Here is an 18603-nt window from a genome sequence, read left to right on the forward strand (position 1 = left end):
CATATGATTGGGTCAACGTTCAACGTCTATGGGCGATCCGCGTATCGATCGATAGTGAGAGGGGATGGGCCTACGAGGACGAGGGGACAGCAGGCAAATGGAACGTTGTACTAGCTAGCAGACGTTTCCATTCGCGCATGACGCCTGTGCAGTCGCAGTCGTAGTCGTAGTCGCACCTGCCTCCACAAACATGCAAGTTGCCAGCTAGGCAGTTGAACACCACTGTTCAAGCTTTTATATATATATATATATATATATATATATATATATATATATATATATATATATATATATATATATATATAGAGAGAGAGAGAGAGAGAGAGAGAGAGATATCTTAATCGATCGAAAAGGTAAATCTCGGGTACGAGGAGTTTCATGATAGTTTTATACATATATATTAAACTAGGTAGCGTGCCCGTGCGTTGCTACGGGACAACTAAATTTTTATACTAAGAACACACGTTTCACACGATAAGATAATAATATTGTAAAATTAAATACCGATGTTAAAGTGATATTTAATAAAAAATCAAAGTTCATGAAATTAACAATCATGAAGAGCACGACGTCGCTGGCTTACAAACATGACGAAGGCAATGGAGACGGTGGATGCGGAAGGCGAGCCACGATCAGCGTGGGGCATTGCTTCCTACTGCGATGACACGACGACGGTCGTCCATTTCGCAAGGTGGCATTTTTTATCAAGAAGCGTTCGTGTTGGTCCACGAGGGCTCTCATTTAGAGGGAAAGGGTAGGGGAGCGTCAGGTTTTTTTGTCATCAGATCCCCAACCCAAATGCCCAACACTATAGACAAGTTTTTGTGAATGTACCAATTGTTTATTTGTGCATTCGTTATTTAAAAACTTTGTATTTGTAACGACCAAATAATGATCTAGACGATATCAATACACCTAGAAGACTGATAAATCATTACTGGTGTGCTACAGGGCACATTGAAAATGTACAGCTGCAGGGCTATTCACCTTGTTTTTCTTCAGAGTATAAGAAGTAGCATGAACAAATCCTGACAACGGGTTAGTGGAAGGATCAGGAGCCAAACAAATGATCAATTTTTTTCACACTTGCATTATCTAATTTTCTAGACATCTGGTGAACAAAGCTTACTTTCCTTGTTATGTATGCAGCGTGTACAACCAACTTGCACAGGTTTATCATCTAGATAGAAAAACATGCCGCAAAACAAACAGTTCCTTGTTCAGGAATGCCAAGAGTAATTCAACAAAAAAAACACTATGTGAGGCTGTGGCCCGTGGCTAAGCAATCACATTGTCCATGTTGAATTGGGTGTAGCGACAGCACGACAGCCAGGTCTCGTCGTCATAGTCCGACCATAGTCTGTCTACTCGAGTAGCAACAATAGCGAAATCTTGACCAAACCAATCATGAATTCACCTGACAAAACATATATAAAAAAGAAATCAAATGAGATTGGAGCGGGCTTTGAATGAGCAGATAAGATAGGGAAGGGAAGCCCAGTGCATAGCCCCCGTCTACCCTCTCGGCATTTGAATGAGCGGATAAGATGTACTCCCTCCATCCCAAATTGTAAGTCATTCCAAGAATCTTAGAGAGTCAAAACATCTCAAGTTTGACCAATTATTGAAAAGATTATAAAGTTTTGTGGCATCAAATAGATATACTATGAAAATATAATTAATGAAGAACCTATTGATATTGTTTGATATTGTTGACACCGTGTTTGGGCACGTGTCCATGTTTGGTAGAGTGCGGGCCGGCAGGATGAGACGGCGGTGTTTTGTCTACATGATGAGTTGCCGATGAAGGAGGGGTTTGAACGTGACTAAGTCTATAGCTGGTGATGTGTCTGTGCCGATGGCCATGACAAGGAAGTCTGCCGATGACTATGACAAGGGAGTCTGCCGATGATACGGAGGGAGAGTCCGGGAGCTGCTGGTCGGTTTGTAGAGGTGTTCCAGCTTGTCACGGGGGAATAGCTTTATGTTTTCCTTAGTCATTTAAATCGTTTTGTATACGGATTCTGTGTAATTTGGAATTCGAGTTCTAGTCGTGTCTGGTTGTAGCTCTTTGAGCAGGGTATAAATATCGACCCTAAGGGCCTTGTAATGAATAATCTATCAATCAATCAAACACACGTTTTTACTCATATTCCAGTATCTACTTTTTCGACGACTTCGTCATACTTTTTCCTTTATTACGAGTTCTTAGGAATTTGTCGACTTAAGCTCGGCGCGTTCTCAAGTTCCGCGTGAGTACCTCTTAGCCGTGACATCCGGGCGCATCGCTGTTGTCAGGACTAAAGTATTCGAGTTACCACCTTTGCCGATAGTAAGGTCAAATCGGCTGGCACGCCTTAACGTTTGAATCGGGTATTAGCCCTTTGTGTTTGCAGATCAGTTTTGCACCAACACATCTTTTGGCACGCCCAGTGGGACCGATTCAAAATCAAGATCAACATGTCGACCTCTGACTTTGATCAGGAGAACGTCATCCCCGTGACGGAAGCCAATCTCAAGGATGAGCAGAAGCAAGCTATTGCCAAAGCCATGGAGGAATACAAGCTGCAATGCCTGAGGTCCTTCAGCATGAACAGGAGCGGCGAAGTGATCCAGAAAGATGCACTGCCGACACCACGGCAGGTTACTTTCGAAGCCAATCCTGGCAAGCTTCAAGATATGGTTGACAGTGCTATCAACCGTGCTTTGATTAACCAAGCTGGCGTACTGTCTAATACGGTTTTCAATGTCGTGGCAAGAACTTTCAAGGAAGGACAAATCCCACCAGATTATGTGGGCCCCTCTCATCACCAGCCAGGGTCACCAGAGGTCACGGCTCCATCGGCTACTATGACCGCTGCGAGTGCACAATCTGCCGTTCCTCCAAGTACGTTGGGAGCTACTAATGCACAATCTGTGCCGATGACTAACCCGCAGACTTCAGGTGGGCAGAATAAACTGACTACAGATATGTTGGCATCGGCAATGTCAGGATTGACTCTTCCTCCCAACTGGTTAACTGACATGAGAGGCAAGACTCCTATGACATCGGCACCTCCTAATGCGCCGACGAACCAGAGTCCCCGGTATACTACAACTACTACTGCAAGACCTCATACTGGGAATCCTCAAGATCCAATGTTCCAGATACCTAACGCATCGGCAGACTCAATGCTGATGCAACAAAGATCTATGGCTCAGTCAGGGTATGTCAATTCAATGATGATGCCCAATTACCAGTTATCGGCAGGGCCTATGCTGATGAACACCAACAATAGATGGCTTGGGCAGCAAGTCTTTCCGCAAACGCCCCAACAGAGTTACCAGGCTACAGGGTTCCAGCAAGGACAGATCTATCCCGGGTTCCAGAATCAGGGGATCCCTAACCAGCCAATGAATCTCGGACAGCAAGTCGGGGGGCAGCAGATTGGTGGACAGCAGTTTGGTGGTCCGCAGATTGGAGGTCAGATGATCAACCCGATGTTCCGTGCGGATCGTGCCCTGAACAGACATGTGGAGGCTCACCACCAGATGCCAGATCCGCAACCTCCTCATCGGCAGGATGCCGATGCATACTGGGCCGATAAGATTGCTGAAGTAATGAGAGACCAATTTGGGATAAAACCCAAAGTCAATACTTACTCTTATCGGACACCGTATCCTCCCGCATATGATTTGATCCCGCTTCCGCATCGGTACAAGGTGCCAGATTTTACTAAGTTTTCTGGACAAGATGACACGTCAACCATGGAACACGTCAACAGGTTCATTATTCAATGTGGAGAAGCTAGTAACAGGGACGAGTTGAGGGTTCGCTTGTTTTCGTCGTCATTGTCTGGATCGGCTTTCACCTGGTTTATATCGTTGCCTCCCAACTCAGTGATTACTTGGGCTGATCTGGAAAAACAATTCCATAAATACTTCTTTTCTGGGGTCCATGAGAAGAAGATCACCGATTTGGTCAAATTGAGACAGCGCAATGATGAATCGGTTGAAAGCTTTGTACAGAGGATACGGGAAGTTAAGAACAAATGCTACAGTCTGGTTCTGGATGATCGGCAGCTAGCCGATTTAGCTTTCCAGGGTTTGTTGCCACACATCAGGGATAAGTATGCCTCTCAGGAGTTTGAAAGCTTAAGTCATTTGGTGCAGAGGATTTCTGATCAAGATATCAAGCCTTTCGAGCCCAAAAGAGCATGGAACAAGAAGGTATCATTTGTTGATGAGGCAACAAGCTCAGATTCTGATGAGGAACCAGTCATCGGCTTGGCAGAGTGGGTGAAGAACAAGAAGCCGATGTCTTGCCCTTTTGGGCAGAAGGAACCAGAGAAGTTCGCTTTTGATACCGCTAAGGCCGATAGGATATTTGATTTTCTACTTCAGGAAGGTCAGATCAAGTTGTCTCCTAATCACGTGATCCCATCGGCTGAGGAGTTAAAGAGGATGAAATATTGCAAGTGGCACAATGCAACTTCTCATGACACCAATGAGTGCAAAGTCTTCAGACAGCAGCTGCAATCGGCTATAGAGTCTGGGAGAATCAAGTTTGACAGTACCAAGGCCCAAAAGCCGATGAAGATAGACCAACATCCTTTCCCAACAAACATGTTGGATGCCAAGGGAAAGGCTAAGGTCTTAACATCAGAAGCAGCCAAGAGAAGTGCATCGGTGGATCCTCAGCATCAGGTTACTACTGCCGATGCAAGAGGTAGGGGCTTGGTTCAGGAAGGAACCAGCTCAGGTAGGCCTCCTCGGTCTGGCATCGTTATAACTCATAGAAGGCCTCGAGAAAGTTGGCAGCAACGGGAAGATCGGTATCGGCGCCAGCAAGAAGATTATCGTCGGGAAGAAGAAAGACGCCGACAGGAGTGGAATCGGTATAGAGATCACTGGAACTGTCCGTTCTTCATCCATTGTTGGGAGGAGAATATTAAGCTTCCCACTGTCAGGGACTGTCCTGAGTGCAATGGTTATGATCGATATGATAGGGACGATCGGCGTTATCATGATGACAATCGGCGATTTAATGGGCCGATCAGAGGAAGAGCATCAGTTCATGATCGGTTGGGGGGCAGGCTCAGTGTGCACGATAGGCTTGGTGATCGTGTCCAATATTTTCCCAGGAACCAGGAAGAGCTCGAGGAGATGGCTAATGCATGAGTTTCCGATGAGTTCATATTTTGAAGGGATGCTAATACGCATCGGATGGAGTCGAGGGAGAATCGACGCCCAGCAGCAAGGCAGAAGCCACTTCCTCCATGGTGTCCGGAAGGGTTGACCAAGACACAGAAGAGGAGATTGCAGCGTGAAAGGCAAGAAGGGCTAAGCAAGGGCAAGAGCTCTGGAAAACCTGAGGATCGGCAACAACCAGATCCTAAGGGGGAAGGTCCATCGGCAGATGTCAACATGGTCTTTATGTTGCCGATGGAACTCCTTGCGCCATCCAGTGATAATGAGGTGGAGTTTTCCGATCAAATAGCTCAGTTGGCTCTAGATCCGATGATGGCTATCTTCGAGAAGCCTGCCGATGATGAAAGACAGCATCTCAAGGCTCTGTTTGTCAAAGGAAGGGTTGATGGGCAGCCGATGACTAAGATCTTAATTGATGGAGGAGCTGCTATCAATATCATGCCATATGCGGTGTATCGGAAGCTTGGAAAAGGAGATCAAGATTTAACCAAGACCGATATGATGCTCAAAGACTTTGAAGGGAATGTGTCTCTGGTCAAGGGGGCAATATGTGTAGAGTTGACCATCGGCAGCAAAACCTTGCCGACAACTTTCTTTGTGATCAGTGGAAAGGGTGCTTACAACTTATTGTTGGGAAGAGATTGGATTCATGCCAATTGTTGCATCCCATCTACGATGCACCAATGCTTGGTCCAGTGGGTAGGTGACAAGATTGAAATTGTCCCAGGAGATTCTTCTTATGTCATTGCATCGGCAGAAGCAGACACCTATGAGAGGACTAGGTGTATTTCAGGGGAAGTTTGGGAAAAAGATTTTCTCAAGGTTGCCGATTACGAAATTCCACCGATCCAAGTAGTCGGTTCCGATGAGGGTTTTTAATGGATAGGTTTGCCGATGATGGAAAATTAGGCCAGGGATTCACATCGGCCGATGATCTAGTAGAAGTAGATATAGGTAGTGGTGATAAGCCTAGACCCACTTTTATTAGTGCTAAGTTAGATTCTGAGTGTAAGCAACAATTAACTGATTTGTTAAAGGAATATAAAGATTGCTTTGCTTGGGACTATACTGAGATGCCTGGTCTGGACCGATCAATTGTTGAACATCGGTTGCCTATCAAGTCTGGATTTCGGCCACATCAGCAGCCAGCTCGCCGATGTAATCCTAATATTCTTCCTGATATCAAGGCCGAAATAACCAAACTTATTGAAGCTAAATTTATTCGGCAGTGTCGGTATGCCGAATGGATTTCCAATGTTGTTCCGGTCTACAAGAAGAACGGGAAGCTTCGGATCTGCATTGATTTCAGGAACCTCAATAAAGCTACGCCGATGGATGGATACCCAATGCCAGTTGCTGATCTGTTGGTTGACGCTGCGGCTGGGCATCGGATTATTAGCTTTATGGATGGCAATGCATGGTACAATCAAATACTCATGGCTGAAGAAGATATTTCAAAGACTGCGTTCAGATGACCTGGTCATGTTGGATTGTTCGAGTGGATAGTCATGACTTTTGGCCTTAAGAATGCTGGTGCTACTTATCAAAGGGCCATGAATTTTATATTTCATGAGTTCATCGGCAAACTGGTAGAGATTTATATTGATGATGTGGTAGTCAAGTCTGGGGACTTCGCAAAGCATCTTGCCGATCTACGAAAGGTATTGGAGTGCACAAGGAAGCATGGATTGAAGATGAATCCCAATAAGTGTGCATTTGGTGTATCGGCAGGGCAGTTTCTTGGTTTCATGGTACATCAAAGGGGGATTGAAATTAGTCGAAGATCTATTGTTGCCATCAATAAGATAGTGGCCCCTACCAACAAGACTGAGCTTCAGTCCTTGATCGGCAAGGTAAATTTTATCAGGAGGTTTATATCTAATTTGTCTGGTAAAGTTCGTGCTTTCAGTCCTCTTCTTAAGTTAAAAGCCGATCAAGAATTTATTTGGGGGAAAGAACAGCAGTTGGCTCTGGATGAAATCAAGAAGTATTTAGTGAATCCTCCGGTTCTAATTCCACCTTAGCAAGGAAAGCCCTTCAGATTATATTTGTCTACCGATGGGATGGTTATCGGTTCAGCTTTGATTCAAGAATTTGAAGGGAAAAAGCGTGTGATTTATTACTTGAGCAGGAGGTTGATTGATGCTGAGACCAGGTATTCGGCCATTGAGAAACTATGCCTATGCTTATATTTTTCGTGTGTCAAGTTAAGGCATTACTTGTTATCGGCCGAATGCACCGTTATTTGCAAAGATGATGTGGTCCGGTACATGCTATCCATGCCGATTATGAGTGGCAGGATCGGTAAATGGATTTTGGCGCTGTCGGAGTTCGATCTGCGTTATGAATCGGCTAAGGCAGTTAAAGGGCAGATTATGGCTGATTTTGTGACTCAACATTGCGGTACAGTGGAGGCTTTGGAAATTGTGCCCTGGACGCTTTTCTTTGATGGATCTACATGTGACCGGGGGGCAGGAATCGACATAGTATTAGTTTCCCCTAAGGGAAGGAAGTATGAATTTTCCTTGCTGATTGTTGCTACATCGACAAATAATCAGGCTGAATATCAGGCTTTGATAAAAGGATTGGAGTTGTTAAGGGAAGTTCGTGCTGACGCTGTCGAAGTCTTTGGGGATTCTATGTTGGTTATAAATCAATTGGCCGGGAGCTATGAATGCCGAAGTAAAGTTCTCATAACTTATTACGAGAAGAGCATGCAACTGTTAAAGGAATTCAAAGATTTCTGTTTAGAGCATGTTCCCCGATTGCATAATGAAGAGGCCAATCGGTTAGCTCAGCATGCCTCAGGATATCAGCCTATGATTAATACAGTATCGGCAATCGATGCCGATGATTGGAGGAAAGCAATTATTGATTATTTGGAAGATCCATCTAAGAAAGTTAAGAGACGAGTTCGATTTCAAGCAACCAAGTATGTGCTCCTCGAAGATGAATTATACTATCGAACTATTGATGGAATTCTTCTCCGATGCTTAGGTGATGATGAAGCTAGGAGTTTGATGGGAGAAATTCATGAAGGGGTGTGTGGAGCACATCAGTCGGCTTTTAAAATGAAGTGGATGATTAGGAGGAATGGATATTATTGGCCGACTATACTTGAGGATTGCTTTAAGTATTTCAAAGGGTGTCAGAAGTTTGGTAATATTCAAAGGGCACCTGCATCGGCTATGAATCCTATCATAAAGCCTTGGCCGTTCCGAGGATGGGCTATTGATCTGATCGGCCAGATTTATCCACCATCTAGCAAAGGGCATAAGTTTATTCTAGTTGCCACTGATTATTTCACTAAGTGGGTCGAAGCTATTCCTTTGAAGAAAGTCACATCGGCCAATATGATTGATTTTGTGAAGGAGCATATCATTTACCGGTTTGGGATTCCTCAAACAATTACTACCGATCAGGGCACTATGTTTACATCGGGGGAGTTTGATGAATTTGCAATCGGTATGGGGATTAAAGTGTTGAATTCTTCTCCTTATTATGCTCAAGCCAATGGGCAGGCCGAGGCGTCTAACAAAGGAATTATCAAGCTTATCAAACGAAATATTGAAGAAAATCCTAAGCGGTGGCATACGTAATTAAATGAAGCGTTATGGTCCTATCGGATGGCTTGTCATGGATCAACCAAGGTGTCACCCTATCAACTGGTGTATGGACATGATGCAGTGTTACCTTGGGAGATTAAGGTTGGGTCTAGGCGATTATCTTTTCAAGATCAGTTGGATGCCGATGATTATGCTACTTTGATGACAGACGAGCTGGATGATCTAGCAGGGCATCGGCTGAAAGCCTTGATGAGTATAGAAGAGAATAAGAAAAGAGTTGCTAGATGGTATGACAAGAAAGTAAAGGCTAAGGAGTTTGCCGATGGAGACTTAGTATGGAAGTTAATTTTACCGATCGGGACTAAAAGCTCGAAGTTTGGAAAGTGGTCTCCCAATTGGGAGGGTCCCTATCGGATAAGTCGATCGGCTCCTGGTAATGCCTATATTCTAGAAACTCTCGAAGGAGTTGAATTTCCCAGAGCATTAAATGGCAAATATTTAAAGAAGTACTACCCCAGCATATGGGTCGATGCATAAAAGTTTAAGTGCCGATAACACTGCTATCGGCTGGATTTAAATGCTTGGGGGCAGGACTTAATGTTTCAAAAGATGCCGATAACAGTCCTATCGGCTAGACTGAAAGCTGAAAGAGCAGGAAAAAACAGATATGTCGCCGATGAGAGCTTCATGTGTTCAGCAGTGCCTGGATCGCCGATATGGCGCGTAGCCGGATTTGGTTAGCTGCTTCTATCTCTCTGATATCATCATCGGCAGAGCCTTCTATCGGCTTCAACCTCTTCTTCAACTGCAGCGCCTTGCGACCATGGGCATTTCTTTCTTGCTCGAGGAGCTTGATGGTCTCCGGCAGTTGGCTCTTCTCCTGTTGGGCTTGGGACAAAGCATCCTCCACTTGTTTGAGTTCTGCCAACAAAGCTTCTCTCTTTGCCGATAGATCAGAAATCTTCTGCTCCAGTGCACCTTCTGAAGACTTCAAAGCGCTGATGTTTTTGTGCTTTTCATCGGTTAAGAGTTTCTCCTTCATCATTTCTTCAGAAAGCTGAGTCTGAGCAGCTCTATCGGCAAGGCGCCGAGAAGCCCTCTGGTACTGCAGCTGACGGCTCTCCAGATGCGCGGCTTGAAAGAGGATTTCTTCGACATCGGCTGGAATCTGGCCTCTAAGAGTCCTGAACAGAACCTTGGCTGGATCAGAGTCATCGACCAGTTGAGCCGTGTCTTGGTGAAGGAGAGCTGACAATTCTTCCAGCTTGGCCCTGATCTCTGCCGATGTAATTCCAACTGTCTGGGAGGAGCTTGCTTCTTCACCTTCTTCTTCAGAGATGTCGATGGCGAAAGAGAATAAGCTGTCAGGAGAGTCTTGTTCCTAAAAAGGAAAAACAAAATAAGTTAGTTTATACTCGGAGAAACGGCGAATAATGTTGACGGCAGACGGATGACTTACTTGCTTCAAGGCGATCTCTTGCCTTTGACTGGGAGGTACTGATGGGGCTGCAGGCTGATCGGCCAAAGATGCCGATGGAGCTACAGATTGATCGGCCAGGGTTGCCGATGGAACGACGTCAGCTGAAAAGTAACAGAAAGGGTTGTAGAATCAGAAAAGGGATAAGTTCATCGGCAGTGATGATATAAAAATACGTTACTTTGAGGAGGAACGATGCTTGTCTGAATTGGGGGAACTGCCGATGACGTGATTGAACCTGCCGGGCCAGTTGTTTGCTCACCTACATCAGTTGCTGTACCTTCTGCTTGGGGCTTTTCCTGCTGGGGTTCGTCTACTTCTGGTGCTTCTTGCGGATGAGGGGGAGATGGTGCTTGCTGGATCTCTACATCTGGAGGGGAAGGAGAAGATTCCACCGGAATAGGAGATACCGGAGGAGGAGGAGGAGGAGTTGCCACTTTCTGGCGCTTTGTTCCAGCCCTGGTACCCTTGGCGCCCTTCCTCTTTGGCTGGCTGGACTGGGGGCATCGGCATCTTTACTTTTGGCCCTTGTCGATGCACTGGTTTGCTGATACAAAAAAGAAAATTTGTGAGTATCAGTGCAGCAGATGTAAAAGGAAGATCGGTATAAATGAAAAGAGTTTGACAATTGCCTTGAAAGCCTGTGCTAGAGTGGAAGCAGCTACCGTTGGTGATGTCTGGGTTCTCTTGGTGGTGACTTTCTTAAGGCGCACACCTCGATGCGCAATGGTGGCCAGAGTGGGAGCATTGTGGTCGATTGAAGAGATTGGGCCTGGTGGAAACAGGTCAATCGGCTTACCACTTCTGCTAACCGATGAGGGAGTGTTGTCAACCTGCAAAAAGATACAAAAGTGAATCACCGATGGAAATAAAATTGAGAAAATTGAAACATCGGTTTGGAAATACTTACGACATCATCGGGGACTTCGTACTCGGGATCGATCATGCCGCGGTATGAAAGGGCTGATTTGCAGAATAGATGCTCCTTCCATTCTGTCCACCATAGCTTGTACGCCTGAGTAATGAAGGCGGCTGGAACCCATTCTGACAAATCTGCATCTGTATCGGCATTCGGCGGCAGTTGAGCTACTCGAATCCATTCAAGAAGGCTAGTGATGGGCTCCCTGGGTTTTATCACATCGGCATAACAGAGTGCAATCGGCAACTGGCCAAAAGCTAATTGACGAGCTAACGCCGATGGGTTGTAAAATTCATAAGTCTGGGGGGAGGTTTTTCCACTACCAAAGAAATTCACTGGTATGGCTCTAGGAGTCACCATTGCCATCATCACTTCATTATCCCTGTCAAGAGCTTCATCAAATGGGTTGAAAACCAGGGGAAGCACACTGTCTGGGTCATCATAGGCCAACCATGCTCGCTGATCTCTGGCCAAACCCTCATACAAAGTCTGGAAGAATCGGCTGACCTGATCTGGATTACCCCCTGAACCAGGCAGAACTATGACAGCTTCGCCGAAGTTTAAAGGAGCACGTGTTGCCGATTCTTCTTCACCCAACACATGATTTTCAGCTATATCTCTTGGGAAACGCTGTGTGAACAAGTTAAAGTCGAGGCGTTTGTGCAGATGCAGATTAAGCCACATGTTGATAAACCACCAGGGGCCTCCCAAGTTGCCGATGGACTGGCCGAGCAGGAGTTTCTTGGCTACCTGATGGAGAAGATGATAGGCAGCACCAAGCAAGTATCGGCCGAGAGGGAATCGACCACCGTTAGCCAGTCTCTCTGCTGCCGATAGATAGACGGAGGTCGGTCATGCCGATCGACCACAAAATACGAATTTGTCCAGCCACATGTTCAGAAAGGTGGTTTGTTCCTTTATGTTGACGGGCCCCGTCCCACGGTACTTCTGAATGTACCCTGACCAGCCGCCGATGGAGCGAGTTTCTACTTTGGCGCTAGGAGCAGTGTCAAAAAAGTGGGTGCTATCGGTGGAAGATACATCTAGACCGGTGAGCATGACTACATCGGCAAGAGTAGGGGAAGCAGGGTCGTGACCAAAGACGAAAGCATTGAGGGTGTCTGACCAAAAGTAGGATGCAGCTATCAACAGTGACTCATTCCTGTGCATATCGGCAATGGACAACCTAATGCATTGATCTAGCTTTCTTTCACCCCACTGGACTTCATTGGAGTTGCTGACCCTCAAGAACCAGTCTTTCCACCCCACAGTAGGGCTGGGCCAAGAACGGAAGGTGTCTTTCCACAGATCTAAAGAAAAATTTTCAGCTCTAAAAGGGATCCTGTTGGTTTTTGCGTTAATGAGATCGGTTGGATCTGGATCCCCTAGCGGGCCGAGGCATTGAAGGTGTGGTTGATCGGTGGGGATGACAATTTTGTTAGCCAATTCCTAGTGGTTTTGGAGGAAGAAAGGAAAAATACAAAGAAAGAGAAAGAAAAATACTCAGTAAGATTGCGGATGAACAGGGGTGCGAGAAAAGGTACAAAGGATGGCGCAAAGAACTGACCTCAGGAATGATGAAGTTGACAGCCATCTTGCCACGAGGGAGATGAACGAGGACTTCGGAGTTGGTGAAGAAGGGGCTTCGTCGAAGGTCTTGGAGCTTTTGGAATAGCGCCGCCGCCGGAAAGGTGAGGTTGGGGTTGTGGAATGATGTGATGGAGAAGGAGTACCCGAGAAGGAACCATTTATAGGACAAAACGGGCAAGGACAAATCTGACTTATCTCTTTGCCGCATCCGAGAAATCCGAGGGTGGTCAGGTAGATATGGTAACTGTTCGCACGGTAATCAAGGGATTGTGCAGGTGATTTGACGGGAAGCGGTCATTATCCAGAGATATTTTACTATGCGGGATCTCCTGGTCGGTCCATCGGCAGCGTCCTGTAACGGTCATATTGCCGATGGGCGAATAAAGTGGAGATAGCCGTTTGTACGAACGTCCTGGTCAGTCCATCGGCAAATCTTTGTAACGGTAATATTGCCGATGTGCGGTTAAAAAGGAAATGCCCGTTTAGGAAGTTGAGGATTTCGAGGGATCTGCAAAAGAATAGGATCAGAGTTGTTCAGATTGAGGTTGTCGGTTACCTTATTAGGAGCATTAATTGCGGGAAAAGGCATCATTACTGCAGAGAATTTCAGAGCATTAATGATTTCATACTCCGAAATTGGGGGGCATGTGTTGACACCGTTTTTGGGCACGTGTCCATGTTTGGTAGAGTGCGGGCCGGCAGGATGAGACGGCGGTGTTTTGTCTACAGGATGAGTTGCCGATGAAGGAGGGGTTTGAACGTGACTAAGTATATAGCTGGTGATGTGTCTGTGCCGATGGCCATGACAAGGAAGTCTGCCGATGACTATGACAAGGGAGTCTGCCGATGATACGGAGGGAGAGTCCGGGAGCTGCTGGTCGGTTTGTAGAGGTGTTCCAGCTTGTCACGGGGGAATAGCTTTATGTTTTCCTTAGTCATTTAAATCGTTTTGTATACGGATTCTGTGTAATTTGGAATTCGAGTTCTAGTCGTGTCTGGTTGTAGCTCTTTGAGCAGGGTATAAATATCGACCCTAAGGGCCTTGTAATGAATAATCTATCAATCAATCAAACACACATTTTTACTCATATTCCAGTATCTACTTTTTCGACGACTTCGTCATACTTTTTCCTTTTATTACGAGTTCTTAGGAATTCATCGACTTAAGCTCGGCGCGTTCTCAAGTTCCGCGTGAGTACCTCTTAGCCGTGACATCCGGGCGCATCGCTGTTGTCAGGACTAAAGTATTCGAGTTACCACCTTTGCCGATAGTAAGGTCAAATCGGCTGGCACGCCTTAACGTTTGAATCGGGTATTAGCCCTTTGTGTTTGCAGATCAGTTTTGCACCAACAGATATCATAAATGTTATTATACTACCATATAAATTTGGTCAAACTTGTCCGCCTGCAGGAAGAGGTCGCGGAACCCGACGATGGCGGCGTCCAGCGGCGCGGTGTCGTTGGTCGGCGTCCACGACTGCCCCGTCCCGCGGTCGTCCCGTCGCACCGTCAGCCCCGCGAACTGCGTCGACGACGTCACGGCCAGCACCAGCTCACCGCCGCCGCTGCCGGACGACGACGACCCATTGAGCGCGATGGTGCCGTCCACGCGGACCTCCTAGACGACGCGCTCCGTCGGGACGCGCGGCGGGCAGTCGTCGATCACCACGCGCACGCCCACCGTGTCGCTGCTGCTGGCCGCCAGGCACTTGCCGTTAGACCGGATGGTGCCGTCCTGCTTCAGCGTCCAGAGCTGGTTCACGTCGCCGTTGGACTTGCAGCTCCACAGCTGCACCTGCTTGTCGTTGTAGTAGACGCCGTAGGGCACGTCCACGCACCTCCCTTCCGGACCGACCAGCCGCACCGTCGGCTTGGCCTGGCCGCACGCCGTCGCCGCCGCCGCCGGCGAACTGCCCAGCTGCATCTGCATGTCCTCCTCATCCGGCGGCGGCTGTTGCACGACGGACCTTATGAGCAAGGGAAGCCGCTGGTCCACCGCCGCCGCCTCCCACGTCGTCGTCGTCGTCGTCTTCTTGCAGTCTGCGTTCTCGAGGAAGGAGACGAGGGGCACGGCACGACGCATGTTGTCCACCAGCACCCGCTCGCCGTTGCTCCGCTGAAGAGCCACCGGAGCGGCGAAGGCGCCCTGGTAGGAATCCTGGACGGCGGCGGAGAGGTCCGGCCTGCTCTCCTGAAGCCGGCGCAGGCTCCCGTCGTTGGACACGCCGTTGCCGTCCCACATGCCGGCGCTCATCCGCCGCTCCACATACAGGAACGTGGCGGCGGCCGCGACCATCGCGTCGCAGGCGGCAAGGCCCCGGCTCACGTCCTCCTCCGTCGCGTTCCCCGTCGGGAACAGGGACAGCGATGAGATAGCCTCGTCGAGATCCTCCACCCGCATGATAAGATTCGGTGGTGAGATTAATTTTCTTTCCTTTAGATGAGGAGCGATTAATTTTCTTTCCTCAATGAGGGACCGAGATTTTTTGTCGTAGATGAAATTTTATATCAGGAATCCTTTATTTTTCCTTATTTCATTTCGCACCCTTCCACATCCTTGATTATATATTATTCTCTATCGTAAATTTGCAACAGGAATCCTTTCCTGTTTTATTTCAATTTTCACCCTTCCACCTCTTAGAGGTATCGCAGGTACGGGAGGGGGAGCGACCCAAAAAAAAGTCGCACCATGTGGTGGTCTTACTTTTGTTCTTTCTAGTTGTAGGAGATATTAGGCAGTTCAACACTGTTCAAGCTTATGTATGCATCGATCTTTAATTGACCGAGAAGGTAATTGAGTTTAACAATTGGAAAACACATTGAAGAGACAACAAAGGCAACAGACATTTACAATAAACCTCACCATATAAGGCTTTGAAAACTGAGAATGAGATCCATGCATGATCCACTTAAATAACATCGCCTCTCCAAAGGAACACAAATTTACAATTCTTCATCATATATATGGATGTGGCTTCTGCCATATCTTCATTTCCAAAATGATCCTCACGAGGAATCATATATCGCCGGCACCACGTCTCATCTGCTCGTTCGCAGTGGATCATGGGAATTGGGAAGGCTAGATCTAAGAAATTTCTCCAACCCTCTATCTAGTATAGACTCGACACTATGGGAGAAGGGAAATTTGCTGAGAGTCGCAGGCTTTGCTTTTTCTTTTGCCAGCTTTGTGCTAAGGAGATATCTCTAAAAGTGGTTGACGAGCTGGAAAAAATGGCACCCGAGTTGCTCTATAAGTTGGAGAAGATCTTTTCACCTGCCTTTTTCTTGTCAATGCAACATTTGATTTTGCACCTCCTGAATGAGGTACGAATGTGGGGTCCTGTGCAGAACCATTGGTGCTTTCCAGTTGAGAGATGTCTAAAGACTGTTCACCACAAATGTGGAAACAAAGGCAGGATTGAGGCTTCCATAGCAGAGGCATTCATTCGTGAGGAGGTGTCAAACTTCACAACATCATACTATAGTGAGAACCTTCCTAGCGTGCATAATCCACCCCCTCGTTACAACGATGATGAAAATGAATCGACCCTCCGCCTATTCAAAGGGCAACGCGGGAGATCAAGCGGAGCGGCCAAAAAGTGCTTGACCAATGAAGAGTGGCGCAAGATCATGCTCTACGTGTTGATGAACCTTGATGAAGTCAACAAGTACCAGAGGTATGTTCGTAACGAACTTGTTACATAATCCATAAATTTTCTCCATCCAACAACCTTGATGCTTCTCGGTGCAGGGAATTTTTTGATACACACTGGCATCATTCAAGGCCACCTTCTGATCATGAACGAGAGACTCTTCTTCAACATGGTTCGCCTAATTCCATTACATGGTTCCAAAGAAAGGTACCTTCTGACCGACTATAAGGTCTCGTCAAGGCCACCTAGTTGTCTAATTTCATTTCTCTTCTGCTTGCGCTTTGCAGTGCCAAAGTGATTTGTCTATAAGTTCCGAATTACGACAAGTGGGCAGAGGCTTTGACTATAAGGTCTCATCATTTAGCGCTTATGATGTGAATGGATTTCTCTTTCACACAACAAGCTACGACAAGGGTCGACCCAATGCAAAGACCATGAATAACGGAGTATTTACTCCCGGAGTAGTTACGCCCGGCGTTGAGCAGGAGGACTATTATGGCATAGTTGAAGAAATATATGAGCTCGAATACTATGGTGAAAAAGCACCTAAGCCAGTCATATTCAAATGCCAGTGGTTTAATCCTGCAGTGTCGAGAAAGTCCCCTAAACTTGGGATAGTCGAAACTATACAGGATTCCTTCTATCCAGGAGATGATGTCTATATTGTGGCTCAACAAGCCAAGCAAGTTTATTATTGTCCATATGCTTGCAAAACTGACCCACGTCTTCAGGGTTGGTATATTGTGCACAAGGTATCACCACATGGTAAATTACCTCGCCCAAACGATGATGATTACAACTTGAACCCACCCATGCATGACGAAGAGTTCTATCAACAAGACGAGGGGCTACCAGGGATGTTTGAGATAGACTTAACCAGTGAGATTGAAATGGAAGTAAACGAGGATGTCTAGGTTGTTGACGAGGAAGCTGCAGATGAGGTGCGTGATCCGAGGGACTTGAAAATGCTTGACGGACTAGAACTAGGCAATGACAGTGATGAGGATGAGGCTGATGATGATTTGGAGGCTCTTGATAGTGACGACGATACCTATCGCCTAGATAATCCTAATCATGAAGAATATTAGAAATACATGTAATACTATGTTATTTTGTAATTGCATTTTATTTTTTTCATCCCTTGCTAATTACTTCTCGTTTATCTGGACTAATATTGGTTTATTCTTTTTAATTGCAGGTGATGGGGCCCAATAGGAGGAGTTGTCAATCGACTTACTCGAGACCGAGGGACACGCCACCGGCTGAGGAGACGGACGCAGAGCCGTCACAGAGGCAGAGGAGGCCGAGGGGCAGGCCCAGGCGAGAGCCATCGACTGACCACGAGCGCGGCTCCTCGCACACTTGTAGGGACGACATCATCCCTCTGCCCATGGTGGGTGAGGAGGCGATTCCACAGACGTACGACGTTGTCGTTGCGCACACGTCCGAGGGGGCAGTTCCGCACACGTCTGAGGGGGAGGTTCCGCACACGTCCGAGGAGGGGGCAGGGGGTCGAATTCCTCTACAGTCTCGAAACCCTACTTGCGAGGTCCCAGCCAGCTCCCAAAGCGATCGATTCCTGTTGAGTGTCGCCCACTGATTGCACCCGAGGGGGATAAGTAAGTAACTTGATATATTCTTCATTTAATATTTGAAAAATAATAATAAGAGCTAATAATGACTATTGTGAACCACTTGTGCAGGAACTGGATGCTTGTGGAGGAGGGGGTCCCGTCTCGCAATGTCAATGGGATCCTAGGACTTTTGTGTAGGGAACATTTCCCTGGCCTGGTGTGGCCATCAGAGGATGGGAACCCAGAGATACCCTCGTTCGACCAGTACGCCCTCGTCGCCGATGATGTTCACAGAAACTTGGCGGATCGGGTGATTATGGAGTTGTGGGTAAGCCTTTTTCTCGCAATACGGCCCTCAATTATTTGCATTCATTGCACATTCTTCAAATAAAATAGCGGAAACCTTGTGTCTTTGTGCAGGACTTCTTCAGATGCCAGCCAGGACAGGAGGAAAGGGCGTATCAGGTGGCTTACGCTTCCTGTAAAAGGTGTGTCACAAACTTGTATTACGAGGCCCGTGTCCAGGCACACGTTGACTACAACGCCAAGTTCTGCAACAGAAGAATCAGCGATTGCTGGGCTGCTATAGTGGACAAATGGTTGGACACGGAATGGCAGAAGACGCACTAAGAGA

The 18603-nt window shown here is 46.9% G+C and overlaps 1 protein-coding gene across 1 annotated transcript; it reads right to left on the reverse strand.

The window, feature by feature from the left end:
* LOC8074386 (ricin) lies at nucleotides 71-15143 on the reverse strand. Its single transcript, XM_002451054.2, is given in 2 exon segments — nucleotides 71-176; nucleotides 14140-15143. Coding segments are annotated over 2 exon segments (1110 nt in total).

Source organism: Sorghum bicolor, chromosome 5 (genome assembly GCF_000003195.3).
Source record: "Sorghum bicolor cultivar BTx623 chromosome 5, Sorghum_bicolor_NCBIv3, whole genome shotgun sequence".
NCBI lineage: Eukaryota > Viridiplantae > Streptophyta > Magnoliopsida > Poales > Poaceae > Sorghum > Sorghum bicolor.